Here is a 24,825-nt window from a genome sequence, read left to right on the forward strand (position 1 = left end):
TTTATGTTGTTGTTCACTTTAACTGGGAAACGTTTTAATTAGATATGAATAATGCTTTTTTTCATGGTAATCTTTATGAAACTGTTTATATAACTCATCCCGAAGGGTATTCAGAAATATTTCAAAACAAATATTGTCTTCTAAAAAAAATTTTATATGGTTTGAAACAAACTCCTAGAAAATTGAATGAAAAATTAAATCAGCGTTAATTGAATTTGGTTTCAAACAGTCTCTGCTTGACTACTCTTTATTTGTTAAGGCTGAACATATTTTGATTATTATAGCTTTGGTTTATGTAGATGAAATTCTTGTTACCTATAATGTTGAAAAGATCATAAAATCAAGAGTTTTTTGCATGAAAATTTTAAGATTTGGGAACACTTAACTATTTCTTGGGAATTGAAGCGATTAGATGTTAGAGAGGAATTATGTTCTCTCAACAGAAATATGCTTTTGAATTGATATCTGGATTTGGTTTATTAGGCTGCAAACCTTCCCTGATCACTATGGAACAACACCAGAAGATTAATAACATAGAAAATAAGGTTGATCCCTAAGCGAAAAATGTGGGACTATATAAAAAAAAAAAAAAAATAGTAGGCAAATTGATCTATTTGACTTTACCTAGGCATGATATTGTTTTTAGTGTCCAAGTGTTGAGTCAGTTTATGCATAAACCAAAATACTCACATATGAAAGTTGCTATTAAAGTACTAAGGTATTTAAAAGGGATGTCCTTGACAAGTACTTCTCTTCTTTAAAGGAAGTAACTTGTGCCTGGCAGCTTACTATGACTCAGATTGGGTAGCTTGTCTGATTTCCAAAAAATCAGTAACTGGGTTCTGTGTCTTTCTTGGGAATTCATTAATTTCCTTCAAGAGCAAAAAACAGTTAACAGTCTCACGGTCATCTGCGGAGGCTAAGTTCAGGGTTATGGCCCAAACTTGTGTTGAAATTGTTTGGATGCTTGGTATACTTGATGATCTGCATGTTAATCATAACAGTCCTGTAGAACTATTTTGTGATAACACAACTACTTTACAAATTGCTGCTAACCCAGTCTTTCATAAAAGAACTAAACATATTGAGGTAGATTGTTACATGGTAAGGGATTATATTGATGACTCCTATCATTTCAACACACTTCATTCCCTCTGATCAGCAATGCACTAACTTGCTCAAAAAAGTCTCGACAGTAAGTCTCTCTTTCGACTATGTAAGCTTAATAACTTGTTTGATTTATTTCAAGTTGTTAATGACGTCCCTTCGAGTGAGGTGGGGTGTTAAAATTGGAACTTATTATCACTCTTGGGCCTCAGATATTAGTTTATGGGCTAGGCCCAATCTCTTACTTGTCGGCTGAGCTCACACACACACATATATATATGTATGTGTATACTTAGTTGTGACTAATCTTCTTCAACACATCAGCTCCGCTGCTACACTTACTCACCTTACTTGCGCTCACTGTGCATATCGCCTCCGCTATCACAATCTTCCATTCATACACAAAGCACTCCATCACTATGATTATTAGAATCACTTCATTTCGCAAATGTTTCGTTCGCACCTCAATTGATCTCCGTATCGATTATTCCTTCACTCCGCTTCACTGATTGTTACTCATAACATTTGTCCTTTTTAATTCTTCTTCGTCTTCTCTCCTTCCCACAGGTACTTGGCATGATTTGTAGCTTATCGATTTTTTTGCTCATAATTGTTGGTGTTTGAGGTTCTAGAAGGCACCTATGTGATCAACAACTTACAACTACATTGGTTTGGTTGTATTATTCATATTTTCTGATGATGAGGTGATTTAGATTGATTATGATGTTGTTAGAGTGTTCATATGTGAGCACGGTGTCTTTCCATAGTTGATTAATGTGTACAGACATATTCTCTATTGATCCTTTAGGTAATGTTTGAATCTCGTCTCCTCTGTACACCAGCACATTTGATAATAAATATTGCTCGAAGGGTAAGCATTCCCCACTCCCTACTATAGAACTGTGTGCTTGTTTTTTTTTTTTTTTTTTTTTTTGGTTTGTTAATACATCTACGTATTGCAGCTACGCCATAAAAATATCAATTTTGAAAACTATATGATTATATTAATTGTCAATTAACAACAAGACTGATTTTTATCCTTATAATCATTGGTAGAAAAATTGTTGCATTTGTGGACAAGACGGTTATAATGTAAAAACATTACGGCTTCTCTTAGTGTTACATATATATATATATATATATCACTGCCGCAGCGCCACCATGAGGGATCCGATCAGACGCGGCCCGGCGGCGAGGGCGCAGCGGCGACGCGGCTGCCGCGCTCGGAGCGGCTGTTCTCGGCGAACTTGAGGCTGTTCTGGTGCATGCCCTTCTTCTTCTCGTCGTCGTCGTACTCGGAGCCATAGTACTGCTCCTCCTCGACGTGCTTGGAGGCCGGCAGGAACATGCTCCCCCACTGCGGGAAGTGCACCAGCGTCACCGGCAGCGTGCACGCCATGATCATTATCCCCATGTAGCTCAGCCCCGTCGCCGTCGAGTACTTGGAGCTCGTGAAGAACAGCAGCTGGGTCAGACCCGACCCGAAGTTCCCGCCCGCCCCGGTCATCCCGGATATCACCCCCAGCGACCGCCGCGACACGAAGGGGATGATCCCGAACGTCGCCCCGCACGCCGCCTGCGCCCCCACCGAAAATATTATCATGTGGGTCACCGCCACGGGCAGGGTGTTGGCCCGACCCAGCAGCAGGCAGAACAACCCGCCCAGTGTCTGGAGCGTCCACAGCGTCCAGAGCCTGCCCCGCATCCCGAACTTCCGGGCCGAATAGTCCGACGCGAACCCGCCGAACGGCCGGGCCAGTAGGTTCGCCATCCCGAACGTCGCCGCGATCGTCCCCGCCGTCTTCAGGTTCAGGTCGAATCTGCCGTAGAAACAGATATATATCCATTTAATAATTATCGTAATTAAAATAATTAGTAAATAACTAATTAATAAATATAATTGAATCACCTGTCGTAGAAGTACTCTGCGATGACGTTGTCGGTGGAGAGCTCGACTCCCATGGAGTAGCCGTAGAGGAGGACGAAGATCCAGGTGCGGTAATTGGTGACGGCGTACCACATGACCCTCCCGAACTTGTCCTTGGCGACCTCGCCGGTCTTCTGGAGGGCGCTGAGGTTGCCGTCGGGGAGGTCCTGCCCCAGAGTCATCACCAGAATCCCCATGATGACGTGGCACCACCCGGGGATGAAGAACGCGATCCGCCAAGCCGTGAACGGCGTCGCCCCCGCCTTCCGGATGACGTCGTAGAGCAGCGGCATGATGAGCTGGGTGGCGCCGCCGCCCATGTTCCCCCAGCCGGCGGCGGTGCCGTTGACGAGGCCGATGATCTTGCTGTTGAACATGGTGCTCATCCAGTACTGGCAGGAGACGAAGGTGGCCAGCGAGAAGCCGATCATGAAGCGGACGGCGACATAGCCGCCGGCGGAGGAGACGAAGGACATGCAGAAGACGGTGGGGGCGGAGAGCATGATGAGGAAGGCGCAGCCGTAGCGGGGGCCGAGGAGGTCGCAGACGGCGCCCATGACCAGCCTGGAGAAGATGCTGCCGGAGACGGAGGCCACTCCGGCGTTGCCGATGTCGCCCTTCTTCAGGTTGAGGTTGTCGCGGATGATGGGGACCAGCGGCGCCGCCGCGAAGGTGGAGACGAAGCAGGTGAAGAAGGAGATCCAGGAGAGGTGGAAGGTGCGCATGTGGGGGTTCGCCAGCGACAGGATCTTGAACTTCTTCGCCTTGTGCTCCGAGTCCACCGGCAGCGCGAACTTCGCCGTCGCCGCCGCGTCGCTCGGCACAGCCGGCGACGCCACCGAGAACGCCAGCACCGGCTCCCTCCCCGTCACCCCGTGCATCGAGCTTCCCGGCGACCCTTCCATTGCTGTACTGTATATACTGTACTTGGTAAATTATATTCTAGGATTGGATATCCTCGATCGAAGATCTAATTAATTCAACTGTACTGTTGAATTGAACTGAGATGGAAGATTATATATATATAGCCATTGCTGCAGCCAGTGGGGCTCTCCAATGGCTGCCGATTACATCATATTTTTTGTAATGAAATGAAATGAAATACTTGGATGTATAGTAACATCATGATATCGCCGCCGCCGCGTATCTGCAAAATGGGGAATTACTTAATAATTAATTGAATCAGGGTTGGCCTTATCGTATATACCAAAGGATCCCGAAATTGGAGAAGACGAGTACGGACAGTTGATATTCGAAAGGACAACTCCAATATTGCATAACCAAGAGAATATTCAATTTAATTTAATTTAATTCAATAAGCTATATATGTATAGGTTTATTTATTAATTCGATAGTTGAAGTTGGAGATTCCTTTAGGCTCATTCCAACGTTGTCATCTGATCATGTAGACATGTCTTTTTTAGCTCTCTTTTAATTATCTTTTAAAAATTGAAATCTGACCCACACTCCTGCTAGCTGTTCCAATTCATCGCGCCTATTGAAATTGGATTCACATATTGAAGCCATAATTATCAAAGGTTCAACAAACACTACAAAAAAATAGTATATTTGTAACAGAATTTCGTCCCTAAAGATCACGTAGCTAACGTAATTCCATCATTAATTCCGTCTCTACTATCATTAGTAACGGAAAAAGTGAATTTAAATACGAAAACATCTCGTTACAAAAATGATATTTTCTTGTAGCGACATATGTATTTACTATTCTAACCCTTATACTTAATTCTATGTATAAAATAATTTTTTTTTCTTTTTTCACAATACTATTGTATCCAAATCATCATTCAAATTAACAAAAGTCAAAACAATAATAATAATAATAATAATAATAATAATAATAATAATAGTAATAATAATACTAACCACCAACTAAACACACTAAGGCCATTCCTAACTTTCGAAGGCCTGAGGCGAAATAAAACTTAAGACCCTTAAATATATATATAATATTTTTTACCTATAATAAAATATAAATAAAAAATATTTTTTTAGCATAAATTTAGTTTTGAAATATAGCAATCATTTTTTCATATACACAATTATCTGTGTTAAATTCATTTGGATAAAACGAGGAATAGTAATGTGAACAATAATTAATTAAATTACAACATGCATACCAAATGAGAATTGGTCAATTTATAAGCAATTATCTTTACTTATATCCTTTGTGTCGATTCAAATTATAATTCCCTGCTTTAATGTAATACTATTAAATTTGAGATTAGGGTATGATATGATCATCTTGTTGACTATTATCAGATGTAAATTTAAATTTTCATTTTTTTTTTTAATAAGGATAGCTTTACAAGATACTGAAAAGTTTTTGGGATGAATTAAGGACAATAAAATAATATCCACAGTAAACATTGACTTATAACAATTTTTGCAAAATCAAGAAAAAAATAATTAAAATAAATGAAGATATTTGTCAAATGTTTGCATGTTTTGGTTAAGTGTGTATGACTTTACCACATGATGATAATGACAAATATTTAATTCAATACTTATCAAATTGATTTATTAGCCCTTCGCAAAGTTTGAGAGACTTATATAATTCTATTTATTTTCATTATAATTTTAAAAAATAAACCATTGACTATCTATAAACTATATTTGTTGATGTGTGTGTGAGATTTTATTTTATTTTTTTTGGATACTTTTATGTAAGAATATAATTTTATATTTTTTTAATGAAAAATATGTATCGAATTTAATACTTAAACATAACAAATAATAAAAACATCTTTATAAAAAAAAAAAAAAAAAGAATGATCTAATTCCACATTATTATTTGGTGGTTACAAATGACATGGCTCTTTTTTTTCTTCTTTTTTTCATTATTATGCCATTGTTACCTTGTGTTTTTTGATAATATAAATTTCCATGAGTATTATAAAAATATATATGTTAACATAATATATATATATATATATATTACCTCCGTCCGTTAGTAAATTCTTCAATTATATTTGGCGTTACTGTTTTTAACAATGAAAATATCTTTATAATTCTATAATTTTTTTTTGTATAAATATCATTATATTAGTATTATAAAACACTAATATAAGTATTTTTGTCATTTTTTCTTTATTTATACCACATTTTAATATAATAATTAACATTCAAATATTGATATATAAAAAGTAAATGAAAAACTTACTCTTAAACCGAGGAAATATAATTTATCACCTCACAAAAAGTTAATAATTCAATCAAAATTTATATATATATATATATATTATATTAAAAAACACAAAACAGACACACTCGCAATTATTGTGTTTTTTTTTCCCTCTCCATTCCTTTTTTTCCCTTTATAATTTTCTTCTTCATTGGTTTGTTTACTTAATATAGTATTTTTTAGTAGTGCAATTCTCTATAAATATAATTAAAAAATACAATATGCATATACTAGCCAAATATATAATATAAATATTTTTTTATTCATTCATAAAAAAAAAATCAATAATTTAATATAAAATATTAATTTTTATATTATTCACACAAATTTTTATATATGACATAAAAATGCATCCATCCAAACACTAAACAAATTTTAATATTCATAAAAAAAATATATAATTTTATTATAAGATGAGCTTTAATATATATATTTTTAATTGCTTATCATTGACTTATGTGCTTATTACTATTGTAGTTATTTTATTTTTATCAATACGTCAATTAACGTATTAGGCGGCGTTTGGTACAGAGAATGGAATTGGATATGAGAGTAGATAATGAAATTGGAGAGAAATAGAATTGAATAGACAATGAGAATTAATTTTAGATATATATAAAAAAATATATAGATATATGAATAATCAAACAGAGAATTCAGTTGATAAATATATATATAAAAAATATAGATATATGAATAATCAAATAAGAATAAATGATTAACCGAATAAAAAAGAGAGTTTTAACGAATGAGAATTCATCAAAAATATTTTTGGTAAATTTTTTTAAAAAAAGTTATAAATTATATACGATATTTTTTAAGATTATATTTTATTACAATTTCTTAAAAGATCGTAAAAATTAAATACTTTAAAAATAAATTAAGTTTGTTTTTTGTAAAATTAAAATAATATAATTTTTAAAAAATTATAAAAATTAAATAGTACAAAAAAATTTAAAAAATTAAAAAATATATATACTACAACATCATTTCTCTCTATTTCTTTGCATATAGGAGAGAAATGAAAATAATTTATTTCTCAAGTTTTATTTCTTGACTCAAACAAACAAAAGAAATGATACCATTTCCATTTCACTTACCTCATTTATCTATACCAAACACAACCTTATAGTAAGTGCGACATGAGAATCAATCATCACAAAATTATTAATAATTAATTACATATAATTTCTGGTGTTCTCAATTTCTCGACTTTTTGAAAATTATGTTTGTTGTATGAAGTTAAAAGATTAAAGCTTAGTTGATATAAAAAATTTAGCTTTGAAATTTTTTAAAAATAATAAAAAGTTGAATACTCTTTTCCTCCTATATACACAACACCATTTACTTTTGATACAAAATTTTTTATATATTAGTATTATATTTGTGTATAGTACAAATTGATATAAAATGACTTATATACCCTGAATGACTTTGATCTTAATGATTATACAAACCTGAAATAAACTTAACTAAAAGTCTAATAGTTCCAACCAGTCCGAACAATGCTAAAAAAAATTAATAAATAGGCTGAATTTGATTTTGTCACAATTATTACAAATTAAGAAAATGTGTGTTAGCAAGTTAACAGTTGGAAGGTGGACCCAAAAGGGCCTGATCAAGCATCACAGCAATGCAATAAAGCCATATCTACCCGAGTCGAACAAAATTAGTAGACTAAAATTAGTCTCAATTCTGTTCAAGTGTGGACATATTTGAATGTAATTAGATTTAAGTGCATGTCAAATATTGTACACATACATGAGAAATTATTTTACATTTCACGAAACACTGAAAAATATTATCTCACACCAGAAGAGGTAAAACCATATAGGGATTGCTAAGCAAAGGTTCATTTAAAAAGTAATATTCCGTTGTGCTGTGAGTAAACTCATTTATGGAGAAAATGGTGAGTGTTTATTTGATAGGAAAATTGGTGTTTTTCCATTTACAACACAAGTTCTAGCAAAGATAATTTCAAGAGCCGACGGGCTGGCACAATGGAAACAATGCTTTTGGAATGAATCACAAAAGAAGTCACCAAAGCGCTCATCATCAATAAGGTATGTCAAAGTTATGTGTAAATGTGCTTACAAATGTGCTTTTCATCTTACAAAAATAATTATGCAACTAATACCAACACTTAAAGCGAAGTGGCCGCCAACAACAAGCAAGAATATTATAATACATCAAGATAATGCGAAACCACACATTGATGATAGTGACCTAGACTTGCGGAGGGCTGCAAGTAGCGATGGATTTGACATCCATCTTACATTTCAGCCACCAAATAGTCCTGATACAAACATAAACGGTTTAGGGTGGTTTTGAGCTCTACATTCATTGCATGTTTCAACCACATCAAGAAGTGTAGAGAAATTGGTGGCAGCCGTTACAAAACCATTTAAGGAATTGTCTGATACAACTTTAAATAACATTTTTCTCAGTTTGCAGACATGTCTTAGGGAAATAATAGTCTGTTATCGTGGAAACAACTACAAAATTCCTCACATTTGTAAGACTGCTATGTCAAGAGCTGGTTCCATCCCTATAAACTTGAAAATTGATCGAGAGTTGATCAAGAACAGAGTTGATATCTTAATTGAACCAAATGACGTAGAAGGTGTGGAAGAGCTCATAACAACCATTGAGGAAATGAACTAAATGATCCCAGAATATAACTTTTTGTATGTAATAGGCATAGAAAAGTTTTTGTAACTACTTTATATTTTATATAGGAGTTTGAGAACAACTTAAAAAAATGTTGTAGTGAAACAACACTTTTAAGTTGTAAGCAAACTTACCAACTGTTTAGGCTCACCCATGAATAAAATTTATATTTTAGAGCCTAATGTGTTACACCAAAGGGTCATAATCACTATGCTCGAAATATTTAGGGACATGGATCTGTTGCTCTTAGAGTATAGTCTCATTATTGAATCCTGAAGCACTCTCACATTAGAAAGATCACCGAGTGCTTGCACCCAATGCTTTTGAAAGAAAAGTATCGAATTTGAAAATGGACAACACTCATGTAAATGAACACTACTCACATAATACGAGTGATGACTTTATACCAAGTCTTCAAAACTCGTATATGTGAAACTGTGATGCATCTACTTAATCGAATCATTAGTACAGTGAACATATCATCATTTCAGGCATATGACTCTCACCAACAAAAAGGACTTGCCACACATACAATTCCAAAACATCATTTCAAGCTAATGTTATTCAGGTCATATTAACTAAAACAACAATGTTCACACCAACTAATTAGAAATATAGCTCAGTAGTGCACTTGGAGCACCAGTGTTGAAGGCAGTGAATAACTTTTCGAAGTGAGGATCCGCAATACCTACGAAGAATATAAATCGAACAATTACTAGTTGGTTTAAAATAAAATTTCATCAACAACATCAAATCGACACAAAAACTTTATCTCAAAATTTGTCAAGAAAATGGAAACAAAGCAAATCGTCAATGAAAATATATATTTACCTCCGTCACGGTACTCCGGTGGATCAGAGGTCAATGGACAATATGCTCAAAGGAAAGCTTTGACAACTTCTCAGGTAGAAGAGCAGCTGAAAGTTGCCACTTCAATCCTACCTTGAGTTGACAAAGCAGGCTGCCACAAGAAATCTCTGGCTATAAACGTGGCTCATGTCAGAATCGGTGTCATTCTCCAACTCTGCCCCTAAATCAGGAGCGAAACTAGGAGATAATATGAGACAGGACTCCAGTGTTGTAGATCCAGCCACGATGGTGACGAATTCCTCCTCTACGTCGGTCGAATCAGAAAAAACTTTTGATTTCGTAAACAAGGCTACGAACGATGTTTTCGGAGAGAACTAGAGCTATCAAAACGGACTATCGGGACATATTAACCCACAATCCACTATAACCCGCAAAGAAACGAATTATTTACGGGCCAGCCTACGACAGGACAGTCTAAAATTTAATGAATCAAACCCAACCCACTTATGGATGGCTCTGAGCCAAGCAGGCCAATCCGCAGGTTTTTTACAAATATTAAAATTATGTTTTATATAATTAAATATCTAAAAATTAAGTAAAAAAATAATTGTACTGTAGACTTTAAATAATAAATATTGCAAAAAAATAATATATTAATTCAATAATACAATTCCAATTTCCAATATCCAAATGCGCAAACATAATATTTTTAAAATTAAAATTAATCAATCATATCATTACATTTTTTTCTTTTTTTATCTTCATTAATATGCAAAATATTAGACCATTCATTCTTATTCCTCGTGCAATCATCATCATCATCACCGCCTCCACCACCATCATTATCAATATCTTCTACAAATAAAATAAATCAGAATAATATAGAAAAATATAATATGAAAATTTTATTTAAATATTTATAATATAATACTCCCTTCGTGCCAAACAAGGTGCAATATTTACTTTTGACACGGATTTTTAGGTGGGTAGTATTAAGTAAGATAATTTAAAAATTAAGTGATATGATGGAGAGAGAAATATATATTTTATTTTTTATTTGGATGATGTGAGGGGATAAAGTGTGGGGTAGAGATTAAGTATAATTAATTATTTTCTATTTTGGAAATGTCGCAGGGTGTTTGGGACATACCAAAAATGAAATGTTGCAGGGTGTTTGGGACGAAGTGAGTATAATTTACCGATAGAAAATTCGTGCAACCAATGACATGTGCAAATCAAAGTTTGAATTCTCCAAGGAACCATAGAACTTCTATACTTTGTGAGAATGCGACCACCAATAGAAAAAATTGATTCAGATGCAATTGTTCCAGTAATAGATAGTATATCACATGTCATCGATGCAAGCTCTGGATGTCGATGACTTTGACCTTTCCAATATTTTAGGAAAGTTATTATAAGATATATTTATAAAATTAGATTATATTAAAAATAATATAGTATAAGTATATAATTATAATATAAACAATAATATTTAATCTATTATAATTTGTATACTGTTAGCTTGCGGGCCAAACGCCCCGCCGCGGGTTAATCCACTTTCCACCCGCTCCGCCGCGGGCCTACTTTCCACCAGTCCCGGCGCGGGCTAACTCACTTTCCACTCGCGGCCATGCGGATTGTTCTATTTAGGTTCGCATTTTAACATAGTCTAAAAATTCAAAATCCAACCCTCTTTAAAAGTGAAGTAGGGTGAGTCAATTCGACGGGCTCAACTCATTTTGACAGCTCTATTGACTTGTACTACGTTTTGATATACTCCCTCCGTCATTCAAATATATGCTCACTTTCCTTTTTGGGTTGTCATTGAAAAATATTCTCGTTTCCTTTTTAAGTAAAAAATTATTACATTTTTGTACTTTTTTTTACTATAAAAGGAAAAAGTAACCATTATTACTCACTTTTATTAAAACCCGTGCCCGGTCAAATGAGCACACATTTGGATGACGGAGGGAGTAATAATTAATATTCAAATATTAACATGCAAAAAAATAAATGTGACTTTAAAGCCGGACAGAGATAGTACTTACCCTAACGATAATAAAATTATTAAGAATATTTTGAATAAAAAAAATAATTATACGATATAATCAAATAAAATAATATAATAGTATAATTTTATATATTATTTAATCACATAAAATAAATCTTATACTATACTATTAAATATCTACATAAACATATATTTGAGCTTTAATTTGTAAGTCCGGCCCAATTCAGAAACTATCCAATTCGGCCTAGTTAATTGAAAATTGGCAAAATTGAGTCGAGCCAAAATGGGCTTTATTCAATTGTCATGTGTCTCAAGTCTTATGTATATATATATATATGATATATATTATATATGTTTTGTTTTTGTAATTTATATTGAATTTATTGTTATATTTAAATTTTGTAATATTTTTATAATTTATAATATTTTGTATTATACAAAATGATACCAATATTAAATATATTTTTATCAATTTAAAATTTAAAATATATAAATACAAATATTATATAATTCTATTGAACAAATCAATATTAATAAATTTAATTTAAATTATTAAATAAAATATAATTATAAATTTTAAAGTAATTAAATAATATAATATTATAATTAAAAATAATATATATAATATGAAAATAAAAAATTATTAAAAAATTAGAATGAGTATGCGAATATAAAATAGAAGAGAGTATGTCGCAGATATACCCAATAGGATTTTGAGTGATGCCAAATCCAGGCGGCAGTTTGTCCAAATCAGTTTATTTAGAATTTATATTCCAAATTTTACTATTTTAATTATATTTTTTTAAAAACAAAATTCATCAAATATCAAATCAAATAATATTTAAATATAAACATTCAATGGAATCTTTTGTAATTCAAATACAAGGAACGAGAATGAAATTAATTTTGCAGATGCTAAAGCTTTGTTTAAATAGAACTTTTTGGAGATTTTTAAAATTTTGAAAATTTGAAAAAAAATAAAATATTATTATTTGATGTGATATTTTGTGAAAAAAAATATATATTTGATACCATATTTTTAAAACAAAATAAATAGTGTCAAATAAATCAAAGTATGTTGCGGAAACAAAATCCGGAACTAACAACAACTAACAACAAATAGTAAGTAGAGTTTATAATTTCTTCTATCCCTTTAAATAGCAACTAAATTCAAGTGAAGTCAATAATGATGGAAGGAAGGAAAGCAACACAAACAAATTTCAACTGTCTCATCTCAGCCTTCAACAACAACACACACACGGCAGTACCTAACTTGCATTATACTGTATTAGTTCATTATACCTTCCTTCTCTCTCTCTCTCTCTCTCTCTCTCTTCTCTCTCTCTCTCAATCTGCAATTCAAATCAATTACAGCTACCGCGCTCTCAATAATAATATCGAATAAAATTAAATCGAACAGAGACTGTGGTCGGATCGGGTCGGATCAGATCACCTCCTCGGAACCGGCTTATACAGCACCACCGTAACAAATTTGGCGCGAAAGCGGTGAGTGACCCCGAGCGCCACCACTGATCGCGGAGGCTCTCTGTTCTCGATGTAGAGGTGATTCAGAGTAACATTCTGGGGGGACGGAAGGGAGCCCGACGATGTGTCGCTGCTGTTCGTTGCATGGTTTAGCAGCGTATGCTGGAGGTGGGGCGGCAGACTCGGAGGCTCCCGCCCTTCATCTTCACCTGCATTGTAGGCGTTGCTATAGCTTGCGTCCGGAGAATTTGGGACGTCAAATCCAGCAATACTCATTTGATCCTGCCATCAAATTACATACATACATGCATACGTTGAGACATTATCACGAGGAGGTGCGTAGAAAAGGACACGAATTGTATCAAGGTTTTTTGGTTTACCTGACTCACGCCGTATGGATTGCTCATTGTAGAGTCTGTGATTGGAAGAGCCTGAAGGTAATTTGCCATTTACAAGCATTAGTGACTGAGAAAACCTTTCAGAAACGACATTAATAGAGACAAGAATATAGACTGTAGATGCGTGTAAAGAGTTTAGTTTTCCTATACCCGGCACTCTCATATCAGATTAAGCATCGATCAGTTGCATACACAATCAGCCCACAAGTAAAAAACAGATGCATTGTGCGGAAACTCGCATGACAAAATCCAATCAAGAGAGTTACACTAAGGAAAGTACTATGTGATTGCGACTGTAACCGTATATATCTTCAAACTCGCTTCAGAATTCATGGACTGTATTAAAGAAAAATCCATAATGCATCCGGAAACAAGAAACATTGAAGGATAATACCAACGCAAGCCTCATCTGTAATCAAATCAAGTGCAACTGGAAGCAAGACAAACTAATTCACACGACTGAAGTTCACTTCTTTACGCGCAGACAACTCGGATGCGCAGACTGCAGATTTGTCAAAATTATCAAACCCAAGCAGCATTTTTCCTATTTACCAGAGAATAATTTCTTGAATTAAATGATTCTAGAATGGGATTAAGTTTTAAGAGAAGCATCCATCCAGTAAAAAATAATTTAAGCAAACAGAAATTTTTTGGAAAGAATAACCATATATGATGAGGTGTAATGTTCAAATGTGCAGCAACGAAAGCACTCTGTTGAACATATAATACCGAAAGAATAGTAAGATCTCTAAGTTCGCCAAGAACTCGGAGTAATTTCAAAGTTTCAAGAGCATTTACAAGCTTGTAACTTGAAGGTTAATCCCTTCAATCGCTACACAGAAGTTACTAGCATTTACAGACATGAGGCAGCTTTTTTTAATCCGGCACACGCTTCCACTCAAAATTCACAAGTTGTGGTTTGCTGCCTAATTGGAAAGACCACAGATTTCTTTTTCTTTCTTTTTGTTTTAGAATCTGTTTTAAGGAAGGAAAGTTGATGTGAATTAACTGCAAGTTAATCGACATGGCCCACATCTTCACACGTAGCGTTCGACAACCCAAGTTCCGTTATTCAACAGCTATTCTTATAGTTGCATTGATTTCTGAGATTTTGTATATTAAGATTACTTAGTAGAATAAATGGCATGCAGTTTCTACTTTCACACAAAGCACCACGTGGTCATGATCAAAAGCTACAAGTGTTATGTTGATTCACCGATCGACGACACGTGGTGGAAAAGTTATGAAACAAAGGCACGTTACCAAGACTCGTGGCAAGACTAGATATCATTATCATCAAAGATATGATTGCTGCATAACAGATCCGAATAAATTACCACAGCAAGCCTTGCAAAGGATAAAAGCAATTCATACAGCTATGAAACATACCAAACAAAACTCCAATTCAGAAACTGAAACATACTCAAATTTTTCTTATTTGTGTCATGGTGAAGGCATTTTCTAGCAAAATCAACTAATTGATGAAACTTAAAGAATATGTAAATCATAATTTAGATTATCTCATACAGAGAAAATGGAGAACAGCAATTGATTCAAAAACCAGATTCCACGTCTCTGGCCTTCCAAGTTAGAATCAACTCTCCCTAACAGGAAATTCCATTGGGAAGCGATCGAGAAACGACCAAGCAAAGCCAAACAATCAAATCATCGCATAATACCATTACCGAAAGCCGAAGTTATAATCTAGCCAACAATTCCATGCAAATGAAAGCTAAAACCATCGCATCTAATCAATTCGACAAATTCAAACAATCCGCAAGCACAAACGTCCAGAAATTACATCAAAAAGCCAACTCAGAAACCTAATTAACTGAAAACGGCTGGCACGGAACAAGCAAAAAATAGGCGAAACGCATCCAAAAACACGGAATTGTTTTACAAAAATCAAACCACAATTCTCACCTGAAAATGGCAGCGCAGAAAACCGAACGAGGACGAGGAGGAAGGCCGAGAATCCAGAGACACTTGCGAATGAGATAAGGAAGCAACCAAAAAAATATGTATTTCTGGAAAACAACAAAACAAAAACAGTAATCAGAGGCTATGAGAGAGAGAAAGGAGGGTGGGTCAATCACCTAGTAGAATCCGCCCAAGATTCTGGAGAATCAAATTGGTGTGATTGACGTACGAATTTTCTTCTATGGCTTGATGTGCGAGAAAACAAGTCCTTCCATTTCTTTGTTCCTCTCCTTCTTCTCCACAACCTTCCTTCCTTCCTTTTTGGCTACAGGCAGGCTACAGCGCGGACAACTATCTGCATTTCTGTCTTCTCCTTCCACATTCATTCCTTATATCGACCCCTGTTCCGGGCCGGGCTTCTTTAATGGGCCTTTTCAAATGGCTTCGCTTAATGGGCCGCATTAGGCCCACTAACTAAATTCTTAACCTTGAAATACTTAATACAAACTAAATAGCTAATGTATAGAAATTCCATTTACATAAATTTGTTGGAATTTTTTATTTTTTAAAAAAAATAGTAAAAAAATTGAGTATTTGATATTATATTTTATAATAGATTAATTAATTAATATGATATCTTCTTATTAATTTATTGTTGATTAATAATGTGAAATTTTTCAAAATGTGTGAATTATTAAAAATTATCTTTTTAAAATATACTCCCTCTGTCTATTTTCTAATATCTTATTTGATATTTACATGTATTTTTAGGCAATTAAGGTTTTTGTTATAAAATGACAAATTTGTCCTTAATCTTGTATATAGAAAATGAATGAGTAAATAAACTAAGGGTAAAATAGTAAATTTTGTATATAAAAATAGAAAGAGGACAATAATTGTTGGACATTCCAAATAGGAAAGTAGGACGTTAGTTTATGGACGGAGGGAGTATCACATTTGTTTGTTTGGTTTTGGCTCCAACCTAAAATAAACACTAGTCTATATGATTTTTAATAAAAGTATATTATTTTATTAATTTTTTTTATATTAAAGTACCATATAAACCAAAATAAAAAAAATAAAAAAAAAATAAAAAAAAAAAAAGTCGAATTCAAACCAAAACCAAACAAATCTTGTCTATTTCTCATTTAAGATTTATAATATTTGTTTAATTCAATTAAAATATCATAGGTAGATAGGAGTTTGGGAGAGCTTTTGAAATAATTGTTGTGTTTTGTTTGGTGAATATTGTTTTAGTTTTGAAATTTTGTTTTGTAAAAGGAAATAATGTGTTTTATATAGCATAGTTAAGATTAAATAGTAAATAATTAAAATAATAAATTGCTAATAAAAAAATTTAAATAATAAATTTCTAATCAAACATATATATGTTAATATATATTGAATGTAAAGTTTTGCATTAAAAATAAATCTTTATTATTAAAAATATATATATGTAAATAGAACGAATATCATAAAATTTACAAATAATTGATCTGTAGCCATCCCTTAATATTATATTTTTTTTTTCTTTTTCTTTTCATGGGATTTTTATATCCATTTTGAAATAGTAACCTATGTCCAAACTGATAAGAATTTAAAATAAAATATATGGAAGGTGTATTTTTACATATATATATATATAATGGTAATTTAACTATTTAAAAAAAATGAACAATATATATATATATATGTATATTATATGATATAAATACATGTCTTGAAGTTGGCCCAAAAATTAAAATATTTAAAGAAATAGATTTGTGATATTGGGCTATACAATTTAAGACATGTGAAACTTGGACTTTGAAGAATAGTAGTTGAAGTTTAAGGATGTTTTTGTGAAAATAGATGGAAGGGGTCTTCATGTAAGTTTTTAATGTGAATTAGAGAGATTTTAAGTATGTGGAGTTTGTTATTTTGTGTTTTAAGCTGAAATCAATACTATTTATTTTATACAACGTTTAATAAAAAAAAATATTATATTAAAATATTATTTAAACAAAAATTCAAATCAACATTCTATTTCAGATCAATTTCAAACGACGATTAAAACAAAGCTCAATAATATAACACTTAAAGAATTTTTTCAATAAAATCATCAACGATGAACTATAAAAAACACTTAATGGAGTCCTCGTTGTAGAACAACAAAAATAAAGCAAAATGCAAATGAGAGAGGGTCCAAGATCAATTCCTGTACATTTATAAAAATGGGGTACATTATCTCTACTTTACTTTTTTTCATGTATTTTTCGTTGTTTATGAATATTTTTTTTGATTTAATTTTGTGTTGCAAGTCTTCCTTTGATTTGTTTTTTTACTTTAATTTATGTTTTATCTATCTTAATTTCTTTTATTTCGTCTCAAGATTTCACATGCGTGTGTTTGTCTAAAAGACTTTCTTGAGTTAGCCTCTAAATCACCATTTCACATCCTTTCGGTGAGACCAACAACCGAAAAAGTTGTTGATGGATAATTTTTAATAAAAACAAATTGACAAGTTCAATGGGACCCTTGAACATCTCATGTGTTTAGTGAAATTACATGATCAAATTTTGAAAATCCTTGCGATCTTCCATCTTTTAACGAACTTGCCAATATCGAATCTATAATTGTCAATGAAATTCCAATAAGGCGGAACATTATTATGTTTGCTAATGTTCATTGAGAACATATTAGAGACAAAAATCCAAGTTTCATAACATGATTTGGCACTCGAGATTTCACAATATTTGGTGGTCATCCAATTGACCATCCGGAATGAGATATAACGATTGTAGGATGAAGAAACACGTGAAAGAAAAACTCTGATGTTGGAGGACAACCAAAAGTAGATACCTTTCTCCGTTCCATCATCTAAGAAAATAATTTTTGTTCATATTGCATAGTAGTTGTCCTGGGCAAATTACTCTTTTAAAAAAGAACAATTTTCTTCAAGTTTGCAGCCGCTAGAACATATTTAACAAACTTGGAGACACAAAAAAATCCAAAATTTTTTAATCGTGCATCTAAGAGCTTTCAAGAGCTCCTTAGGATGATTTCTTGAGGACTCAAGTCTGTTCCGTCTCTTCTACGGAGTTTGGCCGTGGTTCAGACGCATCCATAAACACTTTTTGTGTTGTATAATATATCATATTCATACATTTCCTATTCATATCCTTATGGGCAATTCCTATCAATTTTCTTTGATCATATAGGACATGAGTTATTGTTTCTATTCATGTGAGATTCTATGTCGTAAAAGGATATATAGTTTCTCATGTTCTGTGGGATCTTGTGTTGATAGGGGACAAACAAGTCCTTTTGTTACTTTGGGATCATATGTCGGGAAAAATAATTTCTTGATGTTATTTTCAAATTCAAAATTAATACTTCCTCCATCCCAATATAATAGTCTTGTTTACCATTTTTGTTCATCTCAAAACAATAGTCTTGTTTTCATAAATAATCATATCACCATAAAACTACCCCTACTTTTTCATTTTTATTACACAATTGTCACTATTTTTTACACTAATACCCTCACAAGGGCAAAAAATTCTTTTATCCATATTTTTTACCAACTACCAATATAATATCAATATTCCTTAAATTTCGTGTTCAACCTAATTAAGACTATATTTATGGGACGGAGGGAATATTAGTTTTAATTAAAAATAACATCATATTAAAATACTATTTAAATTCAAACTTAAATAATAAAAAAAATTCTAATTTAAAATCAAATCAAAACCAAACAAACCCTAATATTGAGAATTTTGGATTTGTTTGTTTATGATTTCAAACGTAAATCTAGATTAAATAAGTATTGAATGTAATATTTTGTATATGAAAATTTTTAAAATATATTCTCTCATCCCGACTAATTTGTCTCATTTAGATTAGACATAGAATTTTAGGTATTGTGTAATTAGTGAGGAATTAAGAAATGTATTAGTAAAAATAATTATGATTTAATAAAATAATTTTAGATTAAGATTAAGATGACTAAATAGTTTAATTAAAATAAAAAAATTATAAATTATGAATTTTAAAATGTGATTAAAGTGTATAATTGTATTTCCAAAAAAAAAAAAGATAAATTATATGAGACGGACGAAAATAAAAATAATGTACGAATTAAGTGGGATGGAGGGAGTAATATTTTATATACAATTAAGTTAATATATTGTGTTATGTATTATAATCTGCTTGTTATACTGAAATTATAATATATTGTGCTACATGGATATGTGTTTTCAAATATATGTTATATATTGTATTAATATTTTTCGTGTGAATTATATATTGTGTTATGTTGTATAATTTATTTATTGTGCTGAAATCACAATATATTGTGTTATATAAAATTGTATAATGTGCTTTCAAATATGTTCTATATATTATATTAACCTTTGTTGTGTAGGTTATATATTGTACTATGCTATATAATATGTTTATTGTTCTGAAATCATAATACATTGTGATATCAAAATATGTGTTATATATTATATTAATATGTATTGTATGATATTTGCTATTTTTTTGGCAAAATGGTAAAAAATTCTCCTATGGTTTCCGAAATTTGCTTAAAATCTCTAAGTCCTAAAATTCCATTTTATCTACTTATGGTTCGAAAATTGATGCACACTCGTCCCTCTCTTAAAAATTGGATTGACGGTGTTAATATTTTACATGTCTAGACCGTTGTACCCCTAGTAGATTTTTCTTTTATTCCCTCCGTCCCAAAACTATGGTCTTATTTGAGTTGGACACGGGATTTAAGAAATATTGATATTATATTGATAGTTGGTAAAAAATATGAGTAAAAGACTTTTTTGCCTTATGAGTGTATTAATATAAAAAGTAGTGGTATTTGTGTAATAATAATAAAAAAAAAATAGGGATAATTTTATGGTGATATGAATATTTATAGAAATGAGACTATTGTTTTGAGACGGACAAAAATAGTAAACAAGAATATTGTATTGGAACAGATGGAGTATTTAGAATGTATTCTTTTGGCAAACTTCCAAGGATTTATGCTATTAGTCAAAAAAAAAAATTCAAAAATTTTAAAAATATCAAATTAAATCTCTATTTTTAATTTTTATATTATATTAAAAATCACTTTTATATTTAGAATATCACATTAACACATATTTATATAACATTGTACAACTATTACAATTTAAAAAATTTATTATTCAAATCTCAACTCAAAATTCAAATTAGCAAACAAACACACCTAAGGAATTTGACCACTCACTCCAAGTTTAACGAATTTCTGCATCATCATACATACACATGTACATACACACACACATACATCAAAACACACATGTACATACACACACATACATCAAAACATACACACATATATATATACATACATACATACCCTAATACCTCTTTTCCTCACCAAACACCACCCGACACTACACTTTCTTCCCATATTCACTACCACCATCGGAATCCTCCACCCCCTCAAAACCGATAGCCTTCACCTCTTTTCCCCAACTTTGCCCTAATCACTCTTTTTCATCCACTATACCCTTACCTGAACTCTCTTTTCCTTTCATCTCCTCTGTGACGTCCCACCACCGCTGAAATTCTCCACCCTTTCTTCTCCTCCACGACATTTTCCATTTTTCCGACCCTGCACAAAAATTCATAAATTAATATTGAAGTCCTAATGCATTTGCTCTAATTAAATTGATGGTTTCTTCAACCTTGAGGTAAAAATCGACGGCTCGATAAACCCTGTCGTCAAAGAGGCTGGCGTCTTCCAGCAAGACGACACCGAGATCATATAATATTTTCAGCTTTAGATTAGAGCCATAAGCAATTTTCACCAAGTAATCGTCGATCAATTTTCCGTCCACCATTAAGGTTGCAGATCCGGCTTCGGCGTTCTCATCTCCACCTTCAATTTTACCATTAAACCCACTTTGATATTTGATCTGATCCTTTCATCACAAAAGAAGAACTCTTGACAAAAAGGTAAACTAAATGCTTGAAAATCAAATACTTTACGTAATTAATTAATCTCTCCAGCCAAATAGTGACAAATTTGAGGCGGCGACATCGGAAGATTAGTGACAACGACTTAGGGAGAGAGAGAGAGAGGGGGGGGGGTTGTGATACCCCACGAACTCTTGTGTGTGGATGAACCGATATTAGACCATCCAAAAGTGATTAGAAGTTAAATGAATTGAATAGACTATTCATGTCAACAATGTGCATATTCTTTTTTGGAAGCTTTACTCAAAGAACTCTAAAATTAAGCGTGTTTGCTCTAGAGTAATTTGAGGATGGATGATCCGGGTGACCCCTGGAAGTCTCCAGGTGCGCGTGAGTGATGACAGAAACACGCTGTAAGGATTTGTGTTGACTCGTGGGGCCAGTCTACAACTAAGCGTGTTTACTCTAGAGTAATTTGAGGATGAGTGATCCGGGTGACCCCTGAAAGTCTCTCAGGATGCGCGTGAGTGAGGACAGAAACGCGCTAGAGGGTTTTTAGCACGTTTTGCAAACTACGGGGTGATTTTATGTGATTTGGCCTTTTTCTATATAAAGATGTTTTGATTTGGTCAAATAAGTATTATGTTAGATTTGACTCAATAACTATATCTAGAAATGGTAATTTTGGGCCGATTCGATTTTTTGTAACGGGTCTACCTGCTTTGTTTTTTATCTGTGTCAAAACAGGCCCATCCCGATTTTACGTCCGGCTTGAGAGGCCACACCTACAACTAATAAGACAAGAATCCAATCATTAGATTACATTTTTATTTTTAACATATTTATTTGTTAATATATTTATAAAAATATTTATTTAAAAATTTATTTAATCTACTAAAATGGACCATGAAAGCATGGCTTGGTTTCTCATCGTGGATTTGGCATGATCCGAAGTTTTCTCAGAGTTATTTTTTAAGTTCAAATATAACTTTTTTATACTGAGTTCAAATCGAATTTTCAGACTATATTTTTTTATTAGCTTTTTTTAAGTATAACAATCAATTTTATATTTTTTAATCTCACGTATATGAAGTAAGTGGACAAATACATTTTCAAACAAACAGAGTATATAATAGAAATAAAAAAATTATTATTAAGACCTAAAATGAAAACGTATCAGCAGCAAATTCGTCATCATAATTATCATCTTTCAATTCTAACAAATGAAGATAAGAACAACTTGTGACTATAATTACTTATGTCATTGAGTATATATAAATTTTCTTACCATTTGATTCTGTTTTACCTTTTTTGTTTAATTTCTTTCCTTTATGATTTTTATTTTCCTTTTAATCTTCTCACCCTTTTCAAGCCTTTTATTTATTATCTTGTTTAATTTGTCAACTTACCATTTTTTATTATTATTATTATTATTATTATTATGTGATGATTTATTTTCTTGGATATGATTTGTTTCGTGATTTGAAATTATTTTTGCATTTTGAATTATTTTAAAAATTATAATAATTAGAATGAAAAGTAATATTTAAATCGATGTTTTAAATAATAATAATAATAATAAAAGGTGCTTGATATTTGCGAGACTTTCACACAATTTCGTAAATATCCTATGATTTTTCAAGAAATGTTAAAATTTAATCTCGTTTGAACCCTACAAAAATTATGATGTATTTAGATTTGTTTCGAAATTTCTTGATATTTTAAATTGTTTGAATGTAATAAAAAAAATTAAATAAAAAGTATGATTTAATTTGATGTTATAAATATATTTTATATATTCTCTCCGTCATTGTACTTAAAATTAAAAATATCCTTATATTTGTATAACTTTTTGCAAAAATATCATTATTATAGTATTATAAGACACAGAAGTATTTTTGTCATTTTTCCTTGATTTGTACTACGGTTTTATATAATAATTAATATTCAAAGATCAACACACAAAAAGTAAATGAGACCTTAGAGCCGGACAAATGTAGTATAATACTTAATCTGTTCAATTTATAAATATATATTTATTTTTGAGTAATTAAAAGTAGTATAAAAATAATTTTACTTTTTTTTTGGTGTAAAATAATAATATGATGATAAAATAGAAGTATTTGTGAAAAAAAAAAAGATATTTAAAATGATTAGTTTGTTCTTGAACAACCAAAAAATATATTTATACTTTGTGATTGGATAGAGAGATTAATTATATAATGTTAGGAGCTGACAAGAACTAACACAATAATTGAGTTTGGGTCAAAGATTTTAACTTGATTATATATACAGATCGACACAAACCTAATACAATAATAAAAAAGTCCAATTAGGTTGAAGTCTTCAATTTGAATCCAACAAGATTATGCAATTATAATATATTAATATTAATTAATATATTTATTATAAATATAGAATGATTTTCATTTAATAATTTTTACTATTTACTGTGTGTGTATGTATGACTATTTTGATTGACTTAATGACTAGAGGTGGCAAAATTAGGCACTGATCGAAAATTCGGTTCGAACTTGGCACAAAAAAATTGTGCTTGGGCCTAAAAAAATTAGACCTGAATTATTTTGGGCCATGCCTGGCCCGACACGCCAATAAACCGGGTTGTTCCTGAACCTATGAAGGTTGGACTGTGCCTGATGTAATCCGATTTTTTAAAATTAATATTTAATATTTGATATATTTATATATATACTAAATAATGAAATAATAATCAGAACGCAGATATAGTTTAATTGTAAGGTTTTTAAATTGTTCATGATTGATTGCGAGTTCAATTCTCATTTAAATAAAATTTATATTAAAAGTAATTTTAAATTAAAAAAATAGAAGATAAAACAGACTGGCCCGGAAGAGCCCGGTTTCAAACCGTGTCGCGTTCGGACTTGTCCGTTCAGGCCCGGTTCAAAACCGGGCCGTGCTTGTACAACCCTCTTCAATGTCGGACGTGCTGAATTGCCACCCATGTTGATGACTATTAACTTTCTTTTGAATTGATTATTTCATTATTGTTTAATTTATGAAATTTTAATTTTAAAAAAAAATTTAAATAGATAAACGGATCGATTTCGTATTAGTCGGATCAATTTTGAGTAGGTCGAGTTCGTGTTGAATCATCTAACTTGTTAAGAAAATTATAACCGGTTATTTCATGTTGCTCAGATTTGAACAAGTCGTATTCGGATTGAGCAATTTAGTTCATTTAAAAACTCCTCCGACACAATTAAGTGTCAGCTCTAACAATATAAAATATAAGTATTTCATATTAATTTTCAAAAAATATAATAAAAACTACTCTATTCCAAACATATGATTCATTTTTTTTGGTTCA

The 24,825-nt window shown here is 31.9% G+C and overlaps 3 protein-coding genes across 4 annotated transcripts; all 3 read right to left on the reverse strand.

Annotated features, from left to right (window-relative positions):
* Positions 1-2,120: 2,120 nt before the first annotated feature.
* On the reverse strand, positions 2,121-4,261 carry LOC127244016 (high-affinity nitrate transporter 2.1-like). The gene is made up of 2 exons (XM_051264288.1): positions 3,017-4,261; positions 2,121-2,927 (listed from the first exon to the last, which is right to left on the reverse strand). The coding sequence occupies exons 1-2, from the start codon at positions 3,937-3,939 to the stop codon at positions 2,282-2,284; spliced, it is 1,569 nt and encodes a 522-aa protein (XP_051120245.1). The 5' UTR covers positions 3,940-4,261; the 3' UTR covers positions 2,121-2,281.
* Positions 4,262-12,837: 8,576 nt separating this feature from the next.
* Positions 12,838-15,900, reverse strand: LOC127244382 (SNF1-related protein kinase regulatory subunit beta-3). 2 transcript variants are annotated; one of them, XM_051264889.1, is made up of 4 exons: positions 15,760-15,900; positions 15,534-15,637; positions 13,593-13,643; positions 12,838-13,494 (listed from the first exon to the last, which is right to left on the reverse strand). In XM_051264889.1, exons 3-4 carry the CDS (start codon positions 13,617-13,619, stop codon positions 13,177-13,179), a joined length of 345 nt encoding a protein of 114 aa, XP_051120846.1. In that variant the 5' UTR covers positions 13,620-13,643; positions 15,534-15,637; positions 15,760-15,900; the 3' UTR covers positions 12,838-13,176. The 2 variants fall into 2 exon arrangements, with proteins under 2 accessions (XP_051120846.1, XP_051120845.1); XM_051264888.1 differs by having other exon boundaries at positions 15,707-15,889.
* A 4,862-nt stretch (positions 15,901-20,762) lies between these two features.
* LOC127244353 (BTB/POZ domain-containing protein At5g66560-like) lies at positions 20,763-21,525 on the reverse strand. Its single transcript, XM_051264842.1, has 2 exons — positions 21,245-21,525; positions 20,763-21,171 (listed from the first exon to the last, which is right to left on the reverse strand). The coding sequence occupies exons 1-2, from the start codon at positions 21,398-21,400 to the stop codon at positions 21,091-21,093; spliced, it is 237 nt and encodes a 78-aa protein (XP_051120799.1). The 5' UTR covers positions 21,401-21,525; the 3' UTR covers positions 20,763-21,090.
* Positions 21,526-24,825: the final 3,300 nt, after the last annotated feature.

This window comes from Andrographis paniculata, unplaced genomic scaffold, assembly GCF_009805555.1.
Source record: "Andrographis paniculata isolate CXL003 unplaced genomic scaffold, ASM980555v1 Contig9END, whole genome shotgun sequence".
NCBI classification, from domain to species: Eukaryota; Viridiplantae; Streptophyta; class Magnoliopsida; order Lamiales; family Acanthaceae; genus Andrographis; species Andrographis paniculata.